The following is a 22278-nucleotide window of genomic DNA, read 5'->3' on the forward strand; positions in this document are numbered from 1 at the left end:
CTGCGGCCAGTTGGTGAGAAATGGCGACGCCATCTCTCACGGATAAATGATCCCCAATTCCTTTTCTTTCGGGATAAGGCTACACATTTGAGGGTGGGGGAACTTCCCAATACTGTACAGTAACTTTCTTCCGCGCGGGTGGGGGCGGGGAGAGAGAAGAAACCCGCCAATAGCAACTCACAAGGGGCCGGACCGAAGTTGCTTCTCTCAGACAACTTGGGAGAGGCGTGGTGCTTTTTCGTCCCATTTGGAGGGAGATATGGCGGTTGTGCTGAGGGTAGCGGTGCTGACGGCCTTAGTGCTGGTGGTGAGTTACGACGGGCAGTGAGAGCGGGAACCCCGGGGCAGCAGCGTCGGTGGAGAGCTGCAGAAGGCAGCGCCGCTCTCCTCGCGAGTTGGGCGCAGGGCGGCAGCGGGAGGGTTCCCCTAAGGGCCGAGCGGCGCGCGCCTGCCTTCCCCGCGAGCCATTGTTTTTACTGCGCCGCCTTTCACTCCCCGCGGGAAAGTTCCCCCGCGCGGCGAAGCGGCCCCGGGTTGGGAGGCGACGTTCTCGGCCGAGTTCGCCGCCAGGATCTATGGAGCGAGTCCTCCTCCGGGGGTGGTTGGGGCTCCCAGCAGCTCCCCCACCCCGGCCCCGCTGGCTGGGACTGGTGAGGAGCGGGTTCCCCCTTCCCGCGTCCCCTGGGTCATGGTTTTCGCGGGGGAGCCCCTTCCTCGTGACCTGTTGATGCCGCGGACCTTGCACCGTGCGCCGCTTGTGTTCGCGGCTGATAAGGAAGCCGGCCGGCTCCCAAGTTTTGGCTCGCTTCGGCTTTCTCCCCGCTGCTCAAAATGGCTCCTGCCCGCACAGGCAATCGGACAGCAGTCTTGAGGGTCGCCTTCTTCCGAAGAGCGGAAAGTTCAAGAGGGCGGCGGTTGGCTTTTTTGGGGGGGGGTCTTGGAAGTTGGAGGCGCTTCGAGAGGGAGATCGGCTCCAGCCCCGCCGTTTCTCGGACGAGGCTTTGCACTTCCCGGAAACTATGGGAAGTCCGTCGAAACGAAAGTGGGATGGGCGTAGGCGCTCCCCCAGGGGTCCTTTTGCAACCCGCCTTCAAATCCGCAATCCGAAGCTATTCCCTTCTCCGCCTGAAGTCAATACTTGCTACTGTAATAACCATTAATGGTGACGTCATTCATTAAGTGGGTAACGACATGTTAATACCCTGTGACGTCAGGCAGAGAGCTTCCGGGATTCGAGAGGACTTTGCTCTTCGCGTTCTTCGGCACATTCAGGCAAACTTGGCGGCTCTTCCCCCCCCCCTTCCTCTCCAATGTCTGATTTGCATTACTTCTGTTCAGGGTGGATTTGATTTATATCACGATTTAAATCACTAGTCAGTAAGGCTTGATTTAAATCATAGTTTTCTACATAAAGACTAATTCTTGCTGGTATAACTTTAATATGCAAGTATATGAAGATTTTTAGAATAACAACTTTTCATATTAGTTTTTTATCCCCAGTTTAATAGGTTAATCATTCATATTTTGACAACTTTACTATACTCAGGAAGGAGAAAAATAAATCATTACCTTAATAATAACAATTTAAATAGATTTATTCAACTGAAACAATAACATTACAGCATATGTTACCGGTATTTGCTTAAACAAACATCCATGTTTGTTAACTAATTTGGCTAAACAAAAACAAAATGTATATATTTTAAGAAACTTAGACTGTCAGCCCAGCCTACACATGAAAAACTTAAATACTGTCCACTCCAAACAATCAGAAAAATATTGTTTCTATTCTATTCACTGAACTTCTTGAAACTTAGCACTGAAGGGGTTGTTTCTGTATTCATAGGTTTGTAGAACAATAGGATTAAGGTCTTTTTCTCAACTCTGTTCATGTTATAACATTTTTACTATGAAGAAGAGGCATGTGATCTCTGTTGAGTCAAATTCAGTTTTGAGAACTGCAAAAGTAAACCAAGCATCTGTGATAATATCTTGTAGGCAGAGAAACTGCCCAATAATCTTACAAAAACCTCTGGAAGAGCATGACATTGTGAATGGATTAATGGAATTTATTTACCCCAAAAAATAAACATACAACCTTATTCTACATAATTAAAAAACTAATCTTTATTTCATGATGGAATAACCTTTGGATGGTAATATATTTTCCTCAAAAAGCATTTTATTTAAAAAAATCCGATTTAAATAAAAAAAATCGATTTTGATTTTTTTTAAAAAAAATCATTGATTTTTATCCACCCTGCGTCTGTTCCTATATTCCTATTACTGTGTTCTACGGCAAATAGTTTCATAAAGATGATCAGCCAGAAATATTTTTACTAGCCTAGCTCCTGATAGGCCAACACCTTTTCCACCTTTGTGGCCTGAAAGGTGGGGGGATCGTTTATATCAGGGGTCACCAAACTTTTTCAGCAGGGGGCCAGTCCACTGTCCCTCAGACCTTGTGGGGGGCCAGACTATATTTTGAAAAAAAACACGGCTGAATTCCTATGCTCCACAAATAACCCAGAGATGCATTTTAAATAAAAGGACACATTCTACTCATGTAAAAACACCAGGCAGGCCTCACAAACAACCCAGAGATGCATTTTAAATAAAAGGACACATTCTACTCAAGTAAAAACTGTCCACGGGCTAGATTGAAACCCGGGCCTTAGTTTGGGGACCCCTGGTTTATATCTATGACAGGATGATTGCTTGAGACCGAAATGCTTTCAGGAAGATTGAAATGGGAAAACAACGGAGCAGACACCTATGTTTGGAGAAGCTAGATTGGTAAAGAAAAAAGGATTTATATGCATGGTATATGCGATATAGCACTGTGCCACCAGATGGCTCTGTGCACTCCCGTTTTCCCCTACCAGAATTCCCTGTTTACATTTACAACGTGTTTAACTGAAATGCTTCTTTGATGTATCTAGATCCAGCTTTAGTAGCTCTTCCAATGTCCAAGACTGGTAGAGTAGTTGGCAAATCAGTTGTACTAGACCTGCTATTGGCGAGCAAAATGCAAGCTGCGGTTCTGTACTTCCTGAGGAGTAACCACTCCAAGGGCACAAGAGGGTTTACTTCTGAATGAGTGTCCATAGGATACTGCTGTTAGGCCTGGAGTTCTATACTTTCCTAGGAGTCTTCTTCTTCTTCTTCTTTGGCGATCACTCGTAGCCGAGTAAGATTGTCTTCCATAAACATGGTTTTAACAATGGGTCTGTAAGTGACTGTGGAGGCCAATTCTGGATCCACACGTCCTTCCAAAGTAGGGACATTGGTTTCCAGGCGGGAGTTGATCATGGTGTGGATTTGCCAAGCGTGCCTTCCTCTTAGCACGTTTCTCCCTTACTGCGTTCTGAGTTCCAGTGTCTTCAAAGCCTTTGGTAAAGGCTGTTCTCCAACTGGAGCACTCGCAGGCCAGTGTTTCCCAGTTGTCAGTGTTTATACTACATTTTTTAAGATTTGCCCTGAGACAGTCTTTAAACCTCTTTTGTTGACCACCAGCATTACGCTTTCTAATTTTAAGTTCGGGATACAGTAGAGTAGTTGGTTTGGAAGACGATCATCAGGCATCCGCACAACATGACCAGTCCGACGAAGTTGATGTTGAAGAATCATTGCTTCAACACTGGTGATCTTTGCTTCTTCCAGTACACTGATATTAGTTTGCCTGTCTTCCCAAGTGATGTGTAAAAAATTTCGGAAACACCGTTGATATTGAGCATGGGTGGGGCTGGAACAAAGCAGTTTAGGATTGCACTATTAAATGTATTCAGGCTTTGAATGGATAAAACTTTTTGGTTCCCTTTAAAAGTATCACTTTCCTCTTCACTCTATATATCCAACCACATGGTTAAGTGTAACAGGGCAAATGTGGCTTTAAGAGTTCTATTTAGTAATGTTTTATTACCTATATAAGCCATCTTAGAGTTTACCTTCTTTGAAAGATAGGAGTATAGGTCTTTAAAATAAATTTTAAAATACCTGCTTATGGTACTACCTCCTACTCCACAGAATACCCTGGAAGCAGGAAATAGAACTCTTTTCATTTTCTACTTTGTAATCTCAATTATTTAATTTTAAAATTATGTATCGGGGTACTAAACATTCAAACCATAACGTGATTGTTGTATGCACATGATATTTTATGTTACTTTTTATGTTTTATTTTGTTTTGCTCTCTCTATGTGAACACATACCTATGTTTATGAATGGTTGTGGATTTTATTAGTTTTTGTACCTTGTTTACAGCATATATAGCATGTCTTTGTTGCTGGCTGATTTGCTGCTATTGCTTTGCAATTTGCAGCTACTGTATAGCTTGTTTTGATGGACAGGTTTAAACAAAAACATAAAGAAAAGTGAGGTAGGTCCAGGCCACTGGATATTCATGTGCTAATTTCAAACTGCAGGTGGACAGGGGTGGTTATAATTTTGATTGTTTTCCCTTAGGAAAACTAGCACAGACTTCTCTCTGATGTAATATTTAATTATTTATTTTGCAGTGAATTTTTATGCATCCCCTCTCTAGCAGTCAGGACCAGGATGCTGTAAAATTAAGTTATTAAATTCAACAAGCGCTGCTTAGCAGATCTGGCCTCGTAAGGTTCCTAAATGAGAACACACTTTGGTACCATAGGCAAGGTGCTATATTCCAAAGGTTGCAATCCCATAGTTCCCCCATTTGAACATGATGGGGTTTGCTTCTAAATAGGCATGATTAATATTGCACTGTAAATTCACTGAAGAATTTAACTTTTCTTACAAATTTTCCTTGGACTGTGGCAGTAAAAGTGCAGCTGATATTACCACAGCAGCTTGGAAATGTATTTTACAGATTTAGATTGAAGTAATTTCCAACTAAATCTCTCTGATTCTAAACACAGACAGTTTTCAAGTAAATGCGATTTTTTTTCAGTTGGGATGCAAGGTGGAATGTTCTCGCTTGTTAAATGTCTCAGTAACATTAGCAATTTGATAAAATGTTAGCATTAAAAATAAATACTGAATGTCTGAAATGTAATTTCTCCATCAGCCTCTGCCAACCCAAGGGGAAAATAACAGACTTTACACCTAGGTAACAAGCCACATAACAGTATTTTCACAAGTGCATTCTTTTAATAGTCTGTAGATGCCACAGAGAAAAACTAAGGTGCACATCCTAATTAGTTTTTGCTTTATTTCACTACTAAATCACCTTGAGATCATTGTGCTTTAATTCACTCTGTGTATTATTTTCACCCTGGTTCTCAAACTGAGTGCAAAGAAGAAAAGAGTCTCTTCTGCTGCAAGAGCCTAGATGGGGCATCTAAGTCATAATGAAGGGTTTTTGAAACATGGGCATCACATTTAGTATATCTAGGAGCAACTTTCTAGTTTATTTGTTATTGAAATCTCTCCAGCTATCTCTGTGCTTTTTACAGCGTGGTGTTCAAGTCACAACTTGGAAATTCATTCTGTTTAAATCAGCGGGATAGGAATATAGGAAGCTGCCACGTGCAATTTCAGGCCATTAGTCCACTTAGCCCAGGGTGATTTACTCTTAACTGGCAGTGACTCTCTGGGGTCTCTTGCAGAACCCTGCATCTGATCCCTTTCAACAAGACACCATTCTCAGCTGGCCCCTGCCTGCCTGCCGTTTTACTTACAGCCAGTCTAGGACACGACACTGGCTGTTAACTTCCTCCTCCTCAGCCTCCACACCCTTGTATAGCTCAGCAGGGAGGAGGATGGGGGACAAAACTAGAATCTGTTGATTCTGCCTGTTATTGGCTGCGGTAGTGCCTTTCATTGGCTCTGACTCCACCTACTGTTGTGTTCCTTGCCTGGTGTCCTACTAGTCCCAAGGGATACCAGCCACCATTGGGAATTGGTTGTGAGGCCTTTTTTGCAAGTGAGCTATGTAGTCCATCCCAAAGTTGAGTTTGGCCTTATCTCTACCACCCCCGGTGGTAGGACCTATTCCTATTGCACAACAGGTTCACTGTTTCCCATTGCAGAAGTTTATGCTGTGTGCTAACAAGGGTGGTTTTGATCACTTTGTCATATATTTAGGCTCAGAATTAATTGTTGGACATGTAGGCTTGTTCAGATCTTTATCTTGTCTCTGATCAGTTTGAGAACCACACCTTTTTACTACTAATCATCTTGCAATGTCAGATCTGACCACTATATTTATTTGTGCAGCTTAAAAGTAGAGTTCCAAGTTGTGAAATTGTACTCTGAATTCTCTGTTTCCAATAGCCTGAAGCCAGGAGGGCTTAGGGTTGGAGAAGTTCCTGGATCACTCAGAAAACTCCTGTTGACATAGTTTGACTATCTGATTCACAACCACATTGTCTATGAAAATCCCACTGGCATTGGTGAAGCTACTTAGAAATTTGAAAATTTTGTTCTTGCTAATACAGCCAAGATTTTTTGGGAAAGTGGTCCTCCAGAACTGTCCCATTTTTAACATCCCAGATTTTATTTTATAATATAACATTCCAGTTCTCAGAGGTGTGCTTGAATGTATGACGATGGTCCAGTTCTTCATGCCAAAACAACTTAGTGTGTTTCTTGGCTTGCTTGCGTTTTCCATTCAACAGACCTTCCTGATGTGCACTTCCGCTCCAGTGTAGCACTGTAGCACAGTCATCCAGATTGCATAAATTGCAATAAGGAGCTGGAGTTAGGCTGTCTTTCTTATCACTGGAAACAAGTGAGTTGGCATTAACTTTTCAGCACATCATGTAGTTGCCCTCTGTCCATGCTACTGTCCAATTCCTTCTTCAGTTCTAAAAGCAGGAAGCCCACAGTTTGCATGCAGGACAAGGGTATAAAACCTTTAAAATAATGTATCTCTCATATCTGGGATGGGGAACACAGCTATTTCTTATTGCAGGAAATTCTTTTACCCAAAATGTCAAAAGGAGTTTTGCTTGGTGCACTTATTATGTGGGAAAGATTGCTTGCAACCTCTTTTTCTGGTTGCTATGAGGAGAATAAAAGTTTGATTTAATGTTTAAAAAAGCAAAATTTTGAATTGAGCTCTACTTGAAAGCTTAGCAAAGGAATGTTTAGGTGTTCTCCCTGTGAATATGCTGAAGTACTGGAAAGTGAGTTTTTACATAGCCAATAAATCTCATATTAAGTTGGAATGATGCACCTGTGAAGTCCATTCCTATGAAGCCTGTCCCTCTGAATCTCTTTAGGTTGAATCTCCATGGTGGATACCTCAATGTGATCATGAACAGTATCTTGATTCTGGGGGACATTGTTGCAAACGATGCCCTGCAGGTAAGTGGTCATGCAGTTGCTTCTGTATTTAGCAAAATAACTGAGTCTCTCTTATTGTAAAGGATTTGTTCATCATGTTTAGCCTTAATATGGTACTCTTTCCTATATTTTTCATCAAAACTATCTCAGCTATTCTGTAAAACAGGCAAGTATTAGGGCCAAAGCACACGTTTCCGTGCTTATTGAAACATGTATGCTGGTTTGCCAACAGTAGTGCAGATTCACTTTAAAGGTGAAATAGATCGTGGGGGAGGTGGCAACAGTTATTTATGGTACAGTGGTACCTTGGTTTACAACCATAATCTGTTCCGGAGGTCCAGTTGTAAACCAAAACAGGTTGTAACCCAAGGTTACACCTATGGGGCCTCCAAAAAAAAAGGGTTGTAATCCAAAAAAAAGGGACACGCACTTCCAGGTTTGACGTGGTTGTAATCTAAAATTGTTTCAAACCAAGTTACCACTTATCTTCCTCCTCTTCTTTTCTTCCCTGATCCAGCCTTTGGGAATTTGCATCCTTTATGGGGGGAAATATTGCACTTTCTCTGTAAAATAACAACTTGGGAGCTTGTCCAAAAATGATTTCTTATTGCAAAAGTGAATAAATTTCAGAAAAACTAGCAACCATTTAAACCAATGTAAGCTTTCTGGTATGATAGCTCAGTCAGTAGAGCACAAGACTCTTAATCTCAGGGTTGTGAGCTTGAGCCCCATGTTGGGCAAAAGATTCATGCATGGCGACTAGATGGCCCTCTGAATCTCTTCCAACCCAGTGCTAAGGAGATCGTACTGTTGGACAAGCAGAAATGCTTGGGCTTGTAGAACAGTCTCCCCTCTCCTCCCCCTGCATGCTGTTCTGAGGGATCTCCCAACCCTCCGAAGTGGATTTGGGGGAGGAGGGGAAAGCCCTGTTGTGCGAGCAGGAGACTGTACCTTGGCTTCTGCTAGCGTAACGGGGTAGTTGAATTCAGCCTTTACTCAATTTCATTCGACCAAAGCCTTCCTCCAAAACGGAGACTCCTCTCCTCTCTCCCTCATTTGAGGTAGGGTTAGGCTGAGAGATGATGGCTGCTCCAAGGTTGCCAGGGGCTTCGTGGTGGAATTGAGATTCAAACATGAGCCTTCCCAGTCTTGGTTATCTAATCCAGTGTTTCTCAACCAGTGTGCCTCCAGATGTTTTGGGACTACAACTCCCATCATCCCTAGCTAGCAAGACCAGTGGTCAGGAATGATGGGAGTTGTAGTCCCAAAACATCTGGAGGCACACTGGTTGAGAAACACTGATCTAATCTACCCACTATGATATACTTGTCCAAAAATATGCTTGTTTTAGACTTGAAAGAATGATAAGGAGCTACCTTTAATTGTTAAAGCTTAAATGTGACACCCTTTTGAAATGTTCTGCATTTAAAACAAATTTCTGGTTTAAATATTGGAAAAAGGCACCTGTGCCCCACCACTGGAGCACCCCATTTAGGGACCTGCTGCTCCAGGTGTTCAATCTGTTCCTGTGTTTTTTGAGGGGGCTTACTAGGGGCCTCTGGTGGATGTGGCTCCACCATCAGAGCTCTTCCGCAGCAGACTGACACTTCTGCCCCAATCTCTCTCACTCCAGACAATAGCTCTGGGGATTAGTCTCATGCAGTTCTGTGGAATTCACTTTCCAGTAAATGTGCAGCCAACTTGTACACACCGACCTGTGTAAACACACATAAGATTGGGCTGCATACATTCTTTATAGATTGACACCTTTGTAATCTTAATTTAAGCAAAAAGGTTCACATTGCAGTTAAAGTCAGAGGTATGCATTCCAGAAATACCTTAATTAACATGATTTTTTAAAATGTCCCCATATAATAGGTACCCATGTTGCTGAAAGCTGCATTAAGCCACATACTTCTGGAATTTGTGCACCCTGCCACGAAGGAATAGACTACACTGCTCATGCAAATGGATTTCAGAAATGCTTGCCTTGTGATGAATGCAAATTTGGTACAGTATGGTTTTGTGAATTGGTTGTTTTCGGACGCTAGGGTTTCAAAAGGTCAGATGTCTTTTGCCAATCAGTTGTATTTTGTTTTGCTTTAATAGTCTGCTGAGGGGACCCACCACAATCTAATTAAACCAGATATGTTAAAACTATGGCCCTCCAGAATGGTGCTGAACTGCATCTCTCATCATCCCTGGCTGTTGGCCATGCTGGCTGGGGCTGATGGAGTTAAGTAACATCTGGAGGGCAAGAAGTTCCCTGTCCCTGATTCCCTACCCGCTTCATGACCTAGAAGTGGGACCACCTTGAATGCTAGTTCTTTCCAAGGCAGTGTTCACTTAGGGATCTTTGAGTTGCTTTGTATCCTTTGTAGAGTTCTATAAATTAATCAATTGTTTCTCTAAATGTTTTGAACATGCGGCCCTGCCTAAACTTTCATGCTTCTCTGAAAAGAGAGGATGACCATTGACAATTTTAGGAAGCATTGCAGATTTATTTCTATCCCTTTTTTTAGGTTTTGAAATGGTGAAGAGCTGCACTGTGAAGAGTAACACTGAATGTCGGTGCAAAGCTGGGTATTACTGCCCCCCAAGCTGCGAGGAATGTGTTAGGTGCAAGACAAAGTACGTACATTAATGGGTTTGTGTGGCTGTCTTTAAAGAAAGGCTTGGGTACTGCAAAAATGCAAGAATATGTTGGCACGGATTGACTTTAAATAAAAGTGGTATCTCATAATAAAAAAACACCCCTCAAAAAGGCAAATTTTAAATAATTTGTTTTTAAATCAGGTCTCTTTTTGGTACTTGTATTTCCTAAGCAAGGAGGCATACTGGTTGGTTAATATAATGATTGGCAGAACAGTCCAAAGCCCCTTTGTGCTGGGCAAGTTGAGGGCTGCATTGGGTGGAGGGAAAAGCAAACTTGGATGCAGGTTCTTAAGAGTTACAGTTTTCATAATGACCAGGTGGGTTGGAAACAATACAGGTAGTCTGATGGAATAGCTTCTACTAGATGACAGGGGTTTTTTTGGGGGGGGGGTGATCCATCAGAGTTGATGGAATATCTGATGGAATTTGGAAGATAATAGCTGAATGCTTTAGATGTTTACGGTCCGTTTAAATTTTAACAATTTTACATTTAAAATAAGAATGCTGGTTTTAAAATTTATGAAAATTAACTTTTAAAAATAAAATATTTGTTATTGGTCATCCATAATGTGAAAACTTCTCATCATAGCTTTTAATAGCAAATACTTTTTCTTTTTCTTTTTTTAAATATATTTTTATTAATTTTCCAATTAAAACCAATTATATCACATTCATTATTTCAAATTATACACATATATATATCAATCAAACCGAATGTTATGCCAAATCGTCTAAAGAATTTTTTATTTGGGTTCCCATGCTTCAAGAAATTGGGGATTCCTCGCAACCGTCCACTGCCGTCTTTTTTCTAAAGTTCAAATCGTCCTCCAAGTTCATAATAATCCAGATCTTCCCCTTACAGTCACATAGATGTTTTCCACTTTCAACCGATTGTTTCCCTAATAGCAAAAACTTGTCTCTTCAGATGGATGTGCAAACTTCATAGAAAATGTATTTGCTATTTGTTTGTTTTTTAATAGCAAATACATTTTCTATGAAGTTTGCACATCCATCTGAAGAGACAAGTTTAAGCTGCATGTCTTTAGAAGGCACAGGTGCCCTAACCTGTCTGTCATCTTCTTTTTAAACCTAACATCTAGGTGTCCTGAAGGGCAGATTCCTGTGCAAAACTGCAATGCCACTACAGATATGAAGTGTGGCTCTCCTACAGGTACGGTATGAATACTATGTTTTCCAGAATGACCACCTCTCTTGCTTTTTGTAGTGGGCAGTTTCAAGCCCTAGTGCAGGCATAGGCAAACTCAGCCCTCCAAATGTTTTAGGGATACAGTTCCCAGCATCCCTGACCACTGGTCTTGTTAGCTAGGGTTCATGGGAGTTGTAGTCCCAAAACATCTGGAGGGCCGAGTTTGCCTATGCCTGCCCTGGTGGAATTGAGTACTCTTGAAGATAGCATAGCTAGCTGACTGGAATAGTGAGCAGGAATAGTCAACACTACAACATTTTGTTGCAGGTTCCACCTTTTATTCATAAAGCACCTAAAAATATTTAGGTATAATAAAAAGATAAGAGATAACTAGCCCTGCCCATAGTGTTACCATTTTAAAGCCTGTTTAGAGTGGAAATGGAAAAGTCTGTTACTCTTTTGGCAGCTTTGCTTGCTGTCTCCTATGGTAGATGGTTCAGGAATCAAATCCTCTATTCTCTCAAGACTTCAGGGATCCACCTCTTCTTTTTCCAATGAAATACTCACATTGGCAGAAACAGTGTACTGTATATTCCTGCGCATAAGACTACTTTTTAACCCAGGAAAATCTTCTCAAAAGTTGGGGGTCGTCTTATACCCCGGGTCGTATTACTTATACGGAGAGTATATCCCAAATGCTGTATTTTAACTGGGAAAGTTGGGGGTCGTCTTATACGCCGGAATATACGGTAATATACCAGGGTGCAAGTAACTACATGACAGCCTGAATCTGCAACTGGTTACCTTTCTGCACTAACACAACTTGAAATTGGTGACATCTCTGTGACTTAACAGCAGGATTGAGGCTACAAGGCATAGACCTCATTTGGACATAAAGTGAAATCATAATTTATTGTTACATTTGACCAAGTCCCTGCGGTTTGGGGGTTACCTATGGCAGTGGAAGACAGGAGTGCCTGGCGTGCTCTGGTCCATGGGGTCACATACATTCTGCTTGGCTAATATTGTTTTTAAGGGCACCCAGTCACTGTTATTAATGAACTTATGAAACTGAACATTTTTCACCCCACATTGCTGCATTATTAATGAACTTATGAAACTGAACATTTTTCACCCCACATTGCTGCGTTCTTGGGAGATAGTGGCCTGTGTCTTCTTTCATGGCCCCCTTCCTACGTTTACTATCAGAGGCACCAGGTACGTTTTTGTAAAGCATTAGTTAATTATTTTACCCAAAGCAAGCTGGGTGTATCTTTCATCAATATTTCAGCCCAAGTGAAAGGTTCTGGTGATTGGGACCTGTTTCTAATGTGCTTTTTTTTCCCCTTTCCTTCCAGAAACCAAGGATGCCACTTCACTTCATATAGTCATTACATTTGTTGTTGTTTTTGTTGTTGTTTTTATCATTGGATTTGGTGCTTTTGCATTAATTCGCTGGAAGTCTACAAGAAATGGTTTCTGTCAAAGCGATGAAGGTAATTTCCTGGAAAACAGCTGGGATTTGGGAAAGAGCCAGTGGGAAGGACCAGCTCTCAGTGTCCGAGGACATGTGTAGCTTGCAGAAGGTCCCAGAACCAATCCCTTCCCGCCTATTTATCTACTTGCACTTTGACGTGCTTTCAAATTGCTAGGTTGGCAGGAGCTGGGACCGAACAACGGGAGCTCACCCCGTCACGGGGCCTCGAACCACCGCAAGTCCAAGCAGCACAGTGGTTTAAACCACAGCGCCACCTGCGTCCCTATTTGAAAGTTAAACACCATCAAAATCAGGGCCTTACACCAGAGAGTGCTTTGTAGTGTTTAGGAGGTCATCCTATTGGTGCAAGTGCTTCTGCTTGCCCTGTGGAACAGTGTACCCACCCTCACCCTTATGCTGCTCTGGGGGTTCTCCTGTTCATTCCACTGTGTTAATCCACTGTGTTAATCATAAAACTAAGAATGAAGAGAACATGACATTCCAACCGTCTTTAGTCAGGCATCCCCAAACTTCGGCCCTCCAGATGTTTTGGACTACAATTCCCATCATCCCTGACCACTGGTCCTGTTAGCTAGGGATCATGAGAGTTGTAGTCTAAAACATCTGGAGGGCCGCAGTTTGGGGATGCCTGGTCTTAGTTATGTTTTGAAAAATTTTCAAAGTTGCTGTATTATGACCAATACACTGATATATAAACATTTATTTCTCTCTCTCACCATTCCTGTCAAGAAACTTCTCCCCAACCTTGGTGGGTAAGTGTCCATAAATATCATTCCATATTATAGAAACATGCCTGGTATACTTAGCCTCTTGCCTTCCCCATATTTTGGGTGGACATGGCTGGCAGTTGTCATTGTGGGGTGTGTGAAGCAGGACATTGTGGTCAGTTCCTTTCCATTAGTCTCTTGCATCTCATAATCTCATTGATGAGTTATGAGATGCAAGAGACTAATGGAAAGGAACTGACCACAATGTCCTGCTTCATAGAGTTTGATGACATTTTTTTAAACACCTGGCCCGGGGGGGGGGATCTGCAGTCTCATTCAGGAAAGAATATGAGGTTTTTTTTGCTAGGTCAGGTAATTATGGTAATTAAACTATTTTTTTGAAATCCTTTGCTATACTGGGTTCCATGTGCTCAGCGCTGTGTGCTGTTGCAGTCATGATAACTTGTCATGATATAGTGCAGATATCTAGTACACAAGTGATAGTTGCTCAGTTTATTAACTGTGGACCAATGGTATAATGCAATTTGGCAAGCGGCATTATTGGAAAAACTGTTAATTGACAGAAAAAATTAAATTAGCAAGAGGTCAAAAGAAACATCAATTTTTATGCAGTTTGGTGTGACTTTATTGGCTACACAAATAATGAGGCATATGGTAGAACAGTGCCATAGTTTACAGCACAGTCTGGCATGCGTGAAGTACATACTTTAATTCCCCAACCACCACCTTTATACAAATTCTAATTGTTATGGAAACAAAATAGCTTTTACTTATACTCATCAATCTAAGCAATACGTGTTAATATACATCATTTCATAAATGTAATAATTATAATAATTTTGGTATATACACTTTGACACAACTTTGTTAGTATATTCAGAAATGTTTATTGTTTTCTGTTTATGTATTTGTTGCATGTCATGTGCTAGAATGTAAACAGATATATCTCGGTATAACCATATTAAAAAATTTAAATATGAAAATGAATAAAACCTTTGTTACCAAAAGTATATATATAATGAGAGATAACTATTGGTTGCATATAAAGTGGATCATTGATGCCTATGTGTACTTTAGCAGTTTGCCATGCTGGCATGCCAATATTGCCCATGCATGCATGCATCAGCAATCCAGTTTGTTACACTGAGCACATGCAACCCTTTATAGGTAAGGTTTTTTAAAAAAACAAAAACAAAGCACACCGAATCTTGCATTTAAATTGGGTTTCTGCTTTCAGGAACACTGTAACAAAAAGAAACCTGGACCAAATGGAGCTTCATCTGAATCGGTAAAACATTCTGATGTTCTTATGCTTAGTCTGTGATCCTATACCCCAGGGGTGGCTAACCTGTGGCTTCCTGGTGTTGCTGTACTACAACTCCAATCATCCCTTACTATTAGCCATTGTGGCTGGGGCTGATGACAGTTGGAGGTCCAACACATCTGGAGAGCCTCAGGTTAGTTACCCCTGCTGTAAACAGGCGCATGGAAATAAATCTGCCTCATCTAAGTGTGTACTGCTGAGTAAACATGTCCAGGATTGTGCTTTTGACACACACAAGCATTCCTAAAGCTGACAACCATCTCATACCAAAAGGGGTTTTTTTTCCTTTTATTTGCAGCTGCTTGTAAATCAGATAGAAAAGCCAGGACCTGTATCGGAAAACAAGTTGCCTGGGAATACTGACAGAAGTGACCTGGCAGCGGGCAGCACAAATGAAGAACCTCTCCTGGGAAGCACTGAATCCACCGCTGCAAGCCTGCAGCCCAATGTAAGAAAGTGTGGAAGCTGTTCAACTGGAATTTTCTCTATACCTGATGACTGGGGTGGGAGCATCTCTGACCACTGGCCTTGCTAGCTAAATCTTACAGGAGTTGGGAGCTCAAAACATGTGGAGGGTCCAAAGGTTTCCCCACCTCTGTTTTATGGTGGTGTGCGAGAAACTGATTAGGTTAGCTGGCTGTTTCTTGGGTACCAGCAATACAAGAACAGCAGTTGGAGCTCAAGCAAAGAACATACTTAAGGTAGACGGAAACAAAAAAAGCAAATATAGTCATGCCTCAGGTTGTGAATGCTGTGGGTTACGCGTTTTCAGGTTGCGGACCGTTCCGAACCCGGAAGTACAGGAACAGGTTACTTCCGGGTTTTGGTGCATGCACAGAATCACAAAATGTCATGCGCAGAAGCGCCAAATCATGTCACATGCGTGCGCAGATGCAGCACTGCGGGTTGCAAACGCTGTGGGTTGCAAGCCTGCCTCCCGCACAGATCACGTTCACAACCCAAGGTATGACTGTATTGATAGAAGTATCTGAAATGTATCTCTAGATTCACCTTCATTTCCATGTGAGTACTACAGTACTCCATCCTGGGATGGACCAAGATGGGGGTACTTTGAGTCAATTAGTGTTGTTCAGTGAGAATCATTCTCTGTACAAATTTAATATTTATATCCTGGTTGGATGTTTGTGATGATTCATTGGCTCACAAATGCTGTTGTATAGAGAGTTAAAGAATGTTAGGAAAAGTTTAAGCACTAAAAGATAAGAAATAGCAAGATAGAGTTGCCTTTTTGAGTACAATTTATGTGGGTGTTATGTTCACACGTATATTTGAAACACCATTGAAAAATCCTGCAAGCATCCCCTTCTGCCCCTTTTGGTGACATTTTTGGTCACTTCTGGGTTCAGCGGAATGTGCATGTGCACAATCGCACACACATCGGGCATACTTAAAATGGTCGCTGCCTGTATTGTTGTAAAATAAACCACCTGAACATCGTATTTAAAATATGGCCCTTTGCTTAATTATAATATTTTGAAGAAATGCTTCAATAAATTCTGTGACAGTCATCACTTTTATAGCATGCAATAGAGGAAAGTTTGCTTAAAGTTTGTCAGTGTGGTTTTCTTCAAAAAGCTATTCTACAAAGCTAAATTGCTGCTGCTAAGGAATTTTTGTAGAACTGTTTATAAATGTAACATGCCAACTACCCTAAAACAAATGATATGAATTCTTTATCTCTCTGAATTGCTACTGAAATTTATGGCGGTTATTTTTTCCTCACTGTTGCAGGGTTCAAGGCAACAACCTGTAGTAGTTGTGGCTAAAAACTATGATTTTAAAGGTAAGTCTTTCCAAGTGTTGTTTTCCCCACCCCACAATCTGTAAACCAGCAGAAGTATTGAGAAAGTATTTTTCCTTATTTTAACCTGATGTAAAATGATGGTAATCCAGTATTCATGTCCCAAATTTTTATTGGCTATGTTCTTAAACTATAGGAAATAGTTAAAATTTTATGTATGTGAATAAGTTGATTCTTTTCAACTTCGATGGTTCCGCTTAAAATGTTTTATTACATCAAATGTGCTGAATTCAAGAAGTTCCAATATGAGAAAGCTATGGAAGGCAAGCATGCAGAACAAGAGTCCAGTAGTCATTGACAAAACATCTGCACTTACCTGCTTCTGCATGCACGAGTCCTTGTGGATTTAGGAGAAACAGCAGTGGATCCCCTTTATCCATTATGTAGGGTGGTTTTCTTATCAGTATGCAACAGGGACCTGTGTGGGTTTTGTGCACTGAGAACAGCTGTTTTTGTAAGTTTTGGGCACAGTAGTCCCACCGCAAGCTGTGGGAGACAGACATATTGTCCCTCATAAGATCAAACCAAAGGTCTATCTAGTCCAGTTTTAATTTTATTTTCAGAAAGCTACCATAGTCTACTAGCTTTGTATTGCTGCCCTGTGCTGCTTTGGGAGGAAGGGCAGAATACAGTTTTAATGAATGAAAACTGAATAGAAGTCAATAGTTCAGTACAAACTCTGGGACTTCCCCTTCCTCTTTTCCCTTGGTGCATCTCAAAAATCTCTTCTGGAGGATCTCCTAACTCTCTAGAGCAGTTTTTGAGAGTGTACATAGGGAAGGAGGCTGTAGGTAGCTGGAGAGAAAAGAGGAAATTCTGTTGTACAAGTAGAAGTCTTGCATGAACAGAAATGCAGCGTTGGAAACAACCATACATAATTTAACTGAAATAGCAGTATGTTGAGCACTATACAGTTGGTATTTAAGTCTTTTTAACTAGATGCTGCAGAAGAAAAGAGATAGTATCACATTGAAAGAAAAATCTATAAAGTTTTTTTGAACTGCAGTTCAGTAGCATGCAAATGTACTAAAAGTACACCTTCTAAACTAAACATTATCTTGTATTGTAGTGCTGGACGAAATCTATTTAGACTCAAGGAAGATGGTACCACTGCACTACTGGAAGGATCTTATGAGGAAGAGTGGCTTAGAAGACAATTACATGGAAGAAATAGAGCGTGATCACCCTTCGCAAACCAATGAACAACGTTATCAGATGCTAAAAACTTTACAAAACAGATATGGCATTAAGGATGCTTTGCTTAAATTATTAAACGGCATATGGGCTTTGAAGCTTACAAATATTTATGAAAATCTAACAAATGAATTAAAAAGCAAAGGTATAATAACACTGGAGACCGAAGACTAATATTTAGATTTTTTAAATAAAACTGAACAAGAGCAGAATCTGCAAACTACAAATTGTATGGGTCTGGCTGACCTTATTTTAGTGCATGTAACTGCTGAGTAAGCAGAACACACTGCTAATATGGTAAGTATGGAGACTAGTACCATTTGTCTGGAGGACAGAACAATGCATGATGTATATATATATATATATCTACATCTGTGTATTTTGTAACATCAAAATGTGAGATTGTAACTTGAACTCCTGTGAATTGCTGTACTTGAGCATTTTTAAACAAAGAAGGTAGGAAATGAATGTACACAGGTTCAAAGAAGGTAGGAAATGAATGTACACAGTGCAGAATGATCCAATTTTACACCATTTTCAAATATCCAGTGAAATTGTTACTGTTAGATATTCAGCAGAAAGGACTGAAGTATATTCTATCTTAAACACTCTTACATTATCAAAAAAATAATGTTCTTTATAAAATGTGCTTCCTATTGTGACCAAACTTCAGTGTAATACCAAAGGTTTTACATAAATTGCAAAGCGTTTTTATTAACGTTCAGCAGGCTGAAACGGGACATAATTTGTTTGAAGCCAGAACTGCAGGGTTATAAAATCATGTAGAAGTGTTATTCGGGGGGTGGGGGAGAGAGAGAGAGAGACTTGAGACTTTACATTTTCAATGAAATCTTAGAATTATGAATTTTATTTTTTATATTTAGAAAATATGCCACTTGCAAATCTTTTGCAAATCATTTGTATTTAAACACTTGTCAATAAACACTTTCTACTGTAAAAATTCATTGCTTATGTCATATGTGGGGAAATTTACAAGGAAAAAAGTGAGATGAAAGAGAATATATAATTGCTCCAATTTACATAGCACTTAAATGTCCAAAGAGCCTTAACAGTGTTTCATCCTTATTTCGGAAGATGGGATGCTAGAAAATCGGCTTGTGGGAGGTGAACAGGTTTAGAATGTTTAACCTCACCATGGAGTTGATCCAGTTAAATTTATATTACGGGAATACCGGCACCTGAAAAACATCCAGCAGCATTTACTGTGGCTAGAAGGCTGAGTGAGAAATGAAATGAAAGGACGAAGTACAGTAAATTTAAAAAAGAACCCCTATAATCCCCCCAAATAGTTTCCACCCCCTTAAACGACTCAGTTGCTGTCAAATTTGTAAGAAGGAGCACCACTTTGCCACGGGGAAACTAGCCTAGATGGGCCACCAGCGTGATCCAGGTGAGGGCTGTCCAGCGGTAAACAAGGAACTAGAGCGCATGCGTGTCAATCCAGGGCGGCGGTCACATGATCCACATCTGGGCCGGAGAGGCGTCTCTGCGTTGCCTGGTCACGCAACGCCCGCGCTCGCCGGAAGCAGAGCTGTGCTTCCGGACGCGCCGTGGGTTGCATCAGCCTGTGCTAGCAGATCGGCGTTGGCGTTAGACGAGCAGCTGAGGGAGGAGCGGAAGAAGCGGGATGGCGGCACCGGCAGCCGGTGAGCTTTGCGCTTCTTGGGTTCTGAGCGAGGGAGTCCGGGCTGGGAACAAGGAGGCGCACCGGGGCGAGGGCCGCGTCCCCTGGAGCAGAGGGGAGGAGATGTGGAGCCACGGGGGCGGGCGGTTTAGCTGTGCAATATCTGCTGAGGCGCCATATGGGGCACCTGCGGGGCTTTCAGTAATGGGGGCCAGTGGACCACCTGGTGGCTGCCCAGGGCTGTCGTGGCGCTGCCCTGCTGGGCCTCCTGCGACTGACAATGGGTGGCTCACGACGCTTCTGGTTGTCGTGGAATCCTCTCCGATGTGACTCACCGACGAGCGAGTTTCGATTCCCGGGAACCACCGGCTTACCTAAGCAGGCGACTTTCAGCGAGGTGATGTTTCCCTTTCGTGAAGGAGTTGGTCGTATTTGCAACCTACGTCACGGGGGCATTTGTAGGAGCCCCGCAGGTTCCAACGGCAGGCCCAGCGTCCTGGTCCCTAAAGGGATCCGCCAGAGAGCCACTGGGAAGTGCTGGGTGCGCGGTGGATGGGATTTGGATGAGTACTGCGCCTGCACCAGGAGGTTCCATGTAGCTGCTGTGCCTGACATTAAAAGTTCCATGGTACAGGTCTGCCCAAGTCAGCAAGCATCACTGAATGCTGAGGCAATGAATTGCAAACACAGGGTGACAGGTGTCATGAGAAACATTATTATTATTTATTAAATTTATGTACCGCTCTTCATCCAAAGATTGCAGGGTGGTTTACAGCATTTCCTTTTGTCGGTTCTGAATCTACTGCCAGTCGTTTTCATTAGCTGTTACCCTGAGTTCTACTCTATTCATTTGCCTCATATCTTTCTGAACTCTGTCATGCCTTCCTTGTTCATCTCCCTGCCACCCCAACAACTTAGCTCACTCCCCCCCCACCAGATTTGAATTTTCATTAAAGCAGTGTTTCCCAACCTTGTGCCTCCAGATGTTTTGGGACTACAACTCCCATCATTCCTGACCACTGGTCTTGCTAGCTAGGGATGATGGGAGTTGTAGTCCCAAAACATCTGGAGGCACAAGGTTGGGAAACACTGCATTAAAGGAAGTAATGTTCCTGCACTCTGATATTTTAATTTAGATTTCTTGGGCATACCTTTTCCAGTGCTGTGCTCCTTTTTTAGAAATGGGATGACCAAAACTGTACATGGTACTCCAAACATGGCTTTGTATGTTGATTAATGTAGTGATTGTAAAACACTATGTCCATTAGTTAGAAAATGCTGTGAGAACATAAGGAGAACATTTACCATATCCTTTTTCTTTGCACGAGAAGGTGTAAGATAAATATTTAAGGCTAGTGTTTGACATGTTGTGAATTTGTCTTGGATATTGCCCATTTGACTGCAGCTGCTGTAGTGCATGCTATTCAGATGCAATGCTACTGAAAGCAGACTGTGGGACACCATGGCAATGTGGATTGAAATGGCAAATGGGCATATGCTGACTCCATCACATGACTGCTTCATGCATGCCAGCTGTTTCATGGATAGTCTCCATCCAGATTAAAGCTTTACCAAAAGGGTATTGTGATTGTGTTTTGGCAGCTATTAGTATTTGACTGCATTGAGGACCATGGCTTGAACAGAGCACACACTATTGATTATTCCAAAGCATTCCTGGTGTTATGTGGCCACCTGGTCTTGCTTAGGTCACCAGATGCCATGTTATTAACCTGGGCTGTTACTGAATACAGTACAAATGTTTACTTCCACATAGGGTGCCAGGAAAAGTCTTCAGTACCATTTCTATTTTGGTAATACTAGTGCTAGATCATGTGAAGGTAAGCCAAATACCTTGAAAGCATCAAGCAACTCCACTAATAGTGTTATATAAAAGCTTATTAGCCCTCAGGCCTTTGGATACATATCAGTTTCCAAAATAAGGTCATTATAACTTTCTAATTGACAGTGCAATCCCTTGTAAGGCTACTCAGACATATGTCCTAATGGGACTTATTTCTAGGTATGTTTATAGGAACTCAGTCTGTCTTGACCTTCTTTATCTAATGAAGACTGCTTTGCTTAGCTACCTTGATGGAATCACCCCTGTTTTCTTCCATTTAAACTAGGGTTGGTTAGACATTTGTTTAAAGAAAACAATTGATCATATTTTAAAATTAGGAATTGTTTTCAGACTAGTCACTGACTAGTCTGTTTCTGGTTCTGCCTAGGCCCTGAAATCTAGATACAGTGGTACCTCGTGTTACGTACCGTCCCCCTTACGAATGCTTCGGGTTATGCGCTCCGCTAACCCAGAAGTAGATGCCCCTTGTTACGAGCTTTGCCCAGGGATGCGGCGTGGCAGCAGTGGGGAGGGCGCCATTAGTGAAAGCGTGCCTCATGTTACAAGCAGTTTCCGGTTATGGACAGACCTCTGGAACGGATTAAGTACATAACACGAGGTACCACTGTACCATGCCACATCAATGCCCTGCCAGACTCCACATATGATGATAAAATATACAGTACTGATTTCCTCTTACATTTTTCTTGGATAATCAAAGTCCACCTATAGATAATATTCAATGGTAGTCATACACAGAGTAGACCCATTGAAATCAATGGCAATGTTACTCAAGGACATTGGTTTCAGTGAGTATACTCTTATGACTCAGTTGAGTAGCATGCAGTGTTCTTAGCATTTCCAAACACATAATTAAGTCTTTGAGGTAAATGTGTAGAGCCATTAATTTAAAAAGAAAAGGGTGATCAGTTTGCATTCCAGAGCATGTATGTAAAAGCCTACAAGCTTTGTATCCTAGATCACATATATTTCAGGCAGTTCTCATGAGGGAGTTACTGTTTTTAACTAAATATTTATTATCATATTTATACCCTCCCACATCCTTCAAGGATCTCAAGATGTTTTACAACAGCCTTCTCCAGCTGGTACCCTCCATATGTTTTGGACTACAACTCCCACCAGCCTCAACCAATAT

At 41.7% G+C, this 22278-nt stretch overlaps 2 protein-coding genes across 4 annotated transcripts in view; both read left to right on the plus strand.

Moving 5' to 3' along the window:
- Positions 1-216: 216 nt before the first annotated feature.
- On the plus strand, positions 217-18898 carry LOC118087838 (tumor necrosis factor receptor superfamily member 10B). Of its 2 annotated transcripts, XM_035120867.2 has the most exons (11): positions 217-307; positions 7206-7290; positions 9148-9279; positions 9792-9900; positions 11025-11095; positions 12430-12567; positions 13299-13321; positions 14535-14585; positions 14920-15069; positions 16374-16425; positions 17513-18895. In XM_035120867.2, exons 1-11 carry the CDS (start codon positions 260-262, stop codon positions 17809-17811), a joined length of 1158 nt encoding a protein of 385 aa, XP_034976758.2. In that variant the 5' UTR covers positions 217-259; the 3' UTR covers positions 17812-18895. The 2 variants fall into 2 exon arrangements, with proteins under 2 accessions (XP_034976758.2, XP_060132134.1); XM_060276151.1 differs by lacking the exon at positions 14535-14585 and having other exon boundaries at positions 17513-18898.
- Positions 18899-19177: 279 nt separating this feature from the next.
- Positions 19178-22278, plus strand: part of CARS1 (cysteinyl-tRNA synthetase 1) — a 34822-nt gene continuing 31721 nt past the window's right edge. Inside the window, exon 1 of one of the 2 annotated variants that reach the window (XM_035120845.2) lies at positions 19178-19304. In XM_035120845.2, the coding sequence (XP_034976736.2) occupies positions 19286-19304 (19 nt within the window). In that variant the 5' untranslated portion in view covers positions 19178-19285. The remainder of the gene's footprint in view (positions 19305-22278) is intronic. The other variant, XM_035120836.2, reaches the window with a different exon arrangement.

Source organism: Zootoca vivipara, chromosome 1, assembly GCF_963506605.1.
Source record: "Zootoca vivipara chromosome 1, rZooViv1.1, whole genome shotgun sequence".
NCBI lineage: Eukaryota > Metazoa > Chordata > Lepidosauria > Squamata > Lacertidae > Zootoca > Zootoca vivipara.

What these genes read in the sequence shown, in the direction of transcription:
- LOC118087838 (XM_035120867.2), top strand. Translation starts at nt 260, where the DNA reads ATGGCGGTTGTGCTGAGGGTAGCGGTGCTGACGGCCTTAGTGCTGGTG. An exon ending in TTTCTGTCAAAGCGATGAAG is followed by an intron (nt 12,568 to 13,298) that starts GTAATTTCCTGG and finishes ATTCCTGTCAAG; the next exon opens with AAACTTCTCCCCAACCTTGG. An exon ending in CTGCAAGCCTGCAGCCCAAT is followed by an intron (nt 15,070 to 16,373) that starts GTAAGAAAGTGT and finishes TCACTGTTGCAG; the next exon opens with GGTTCAAGGCAACAACCTGT.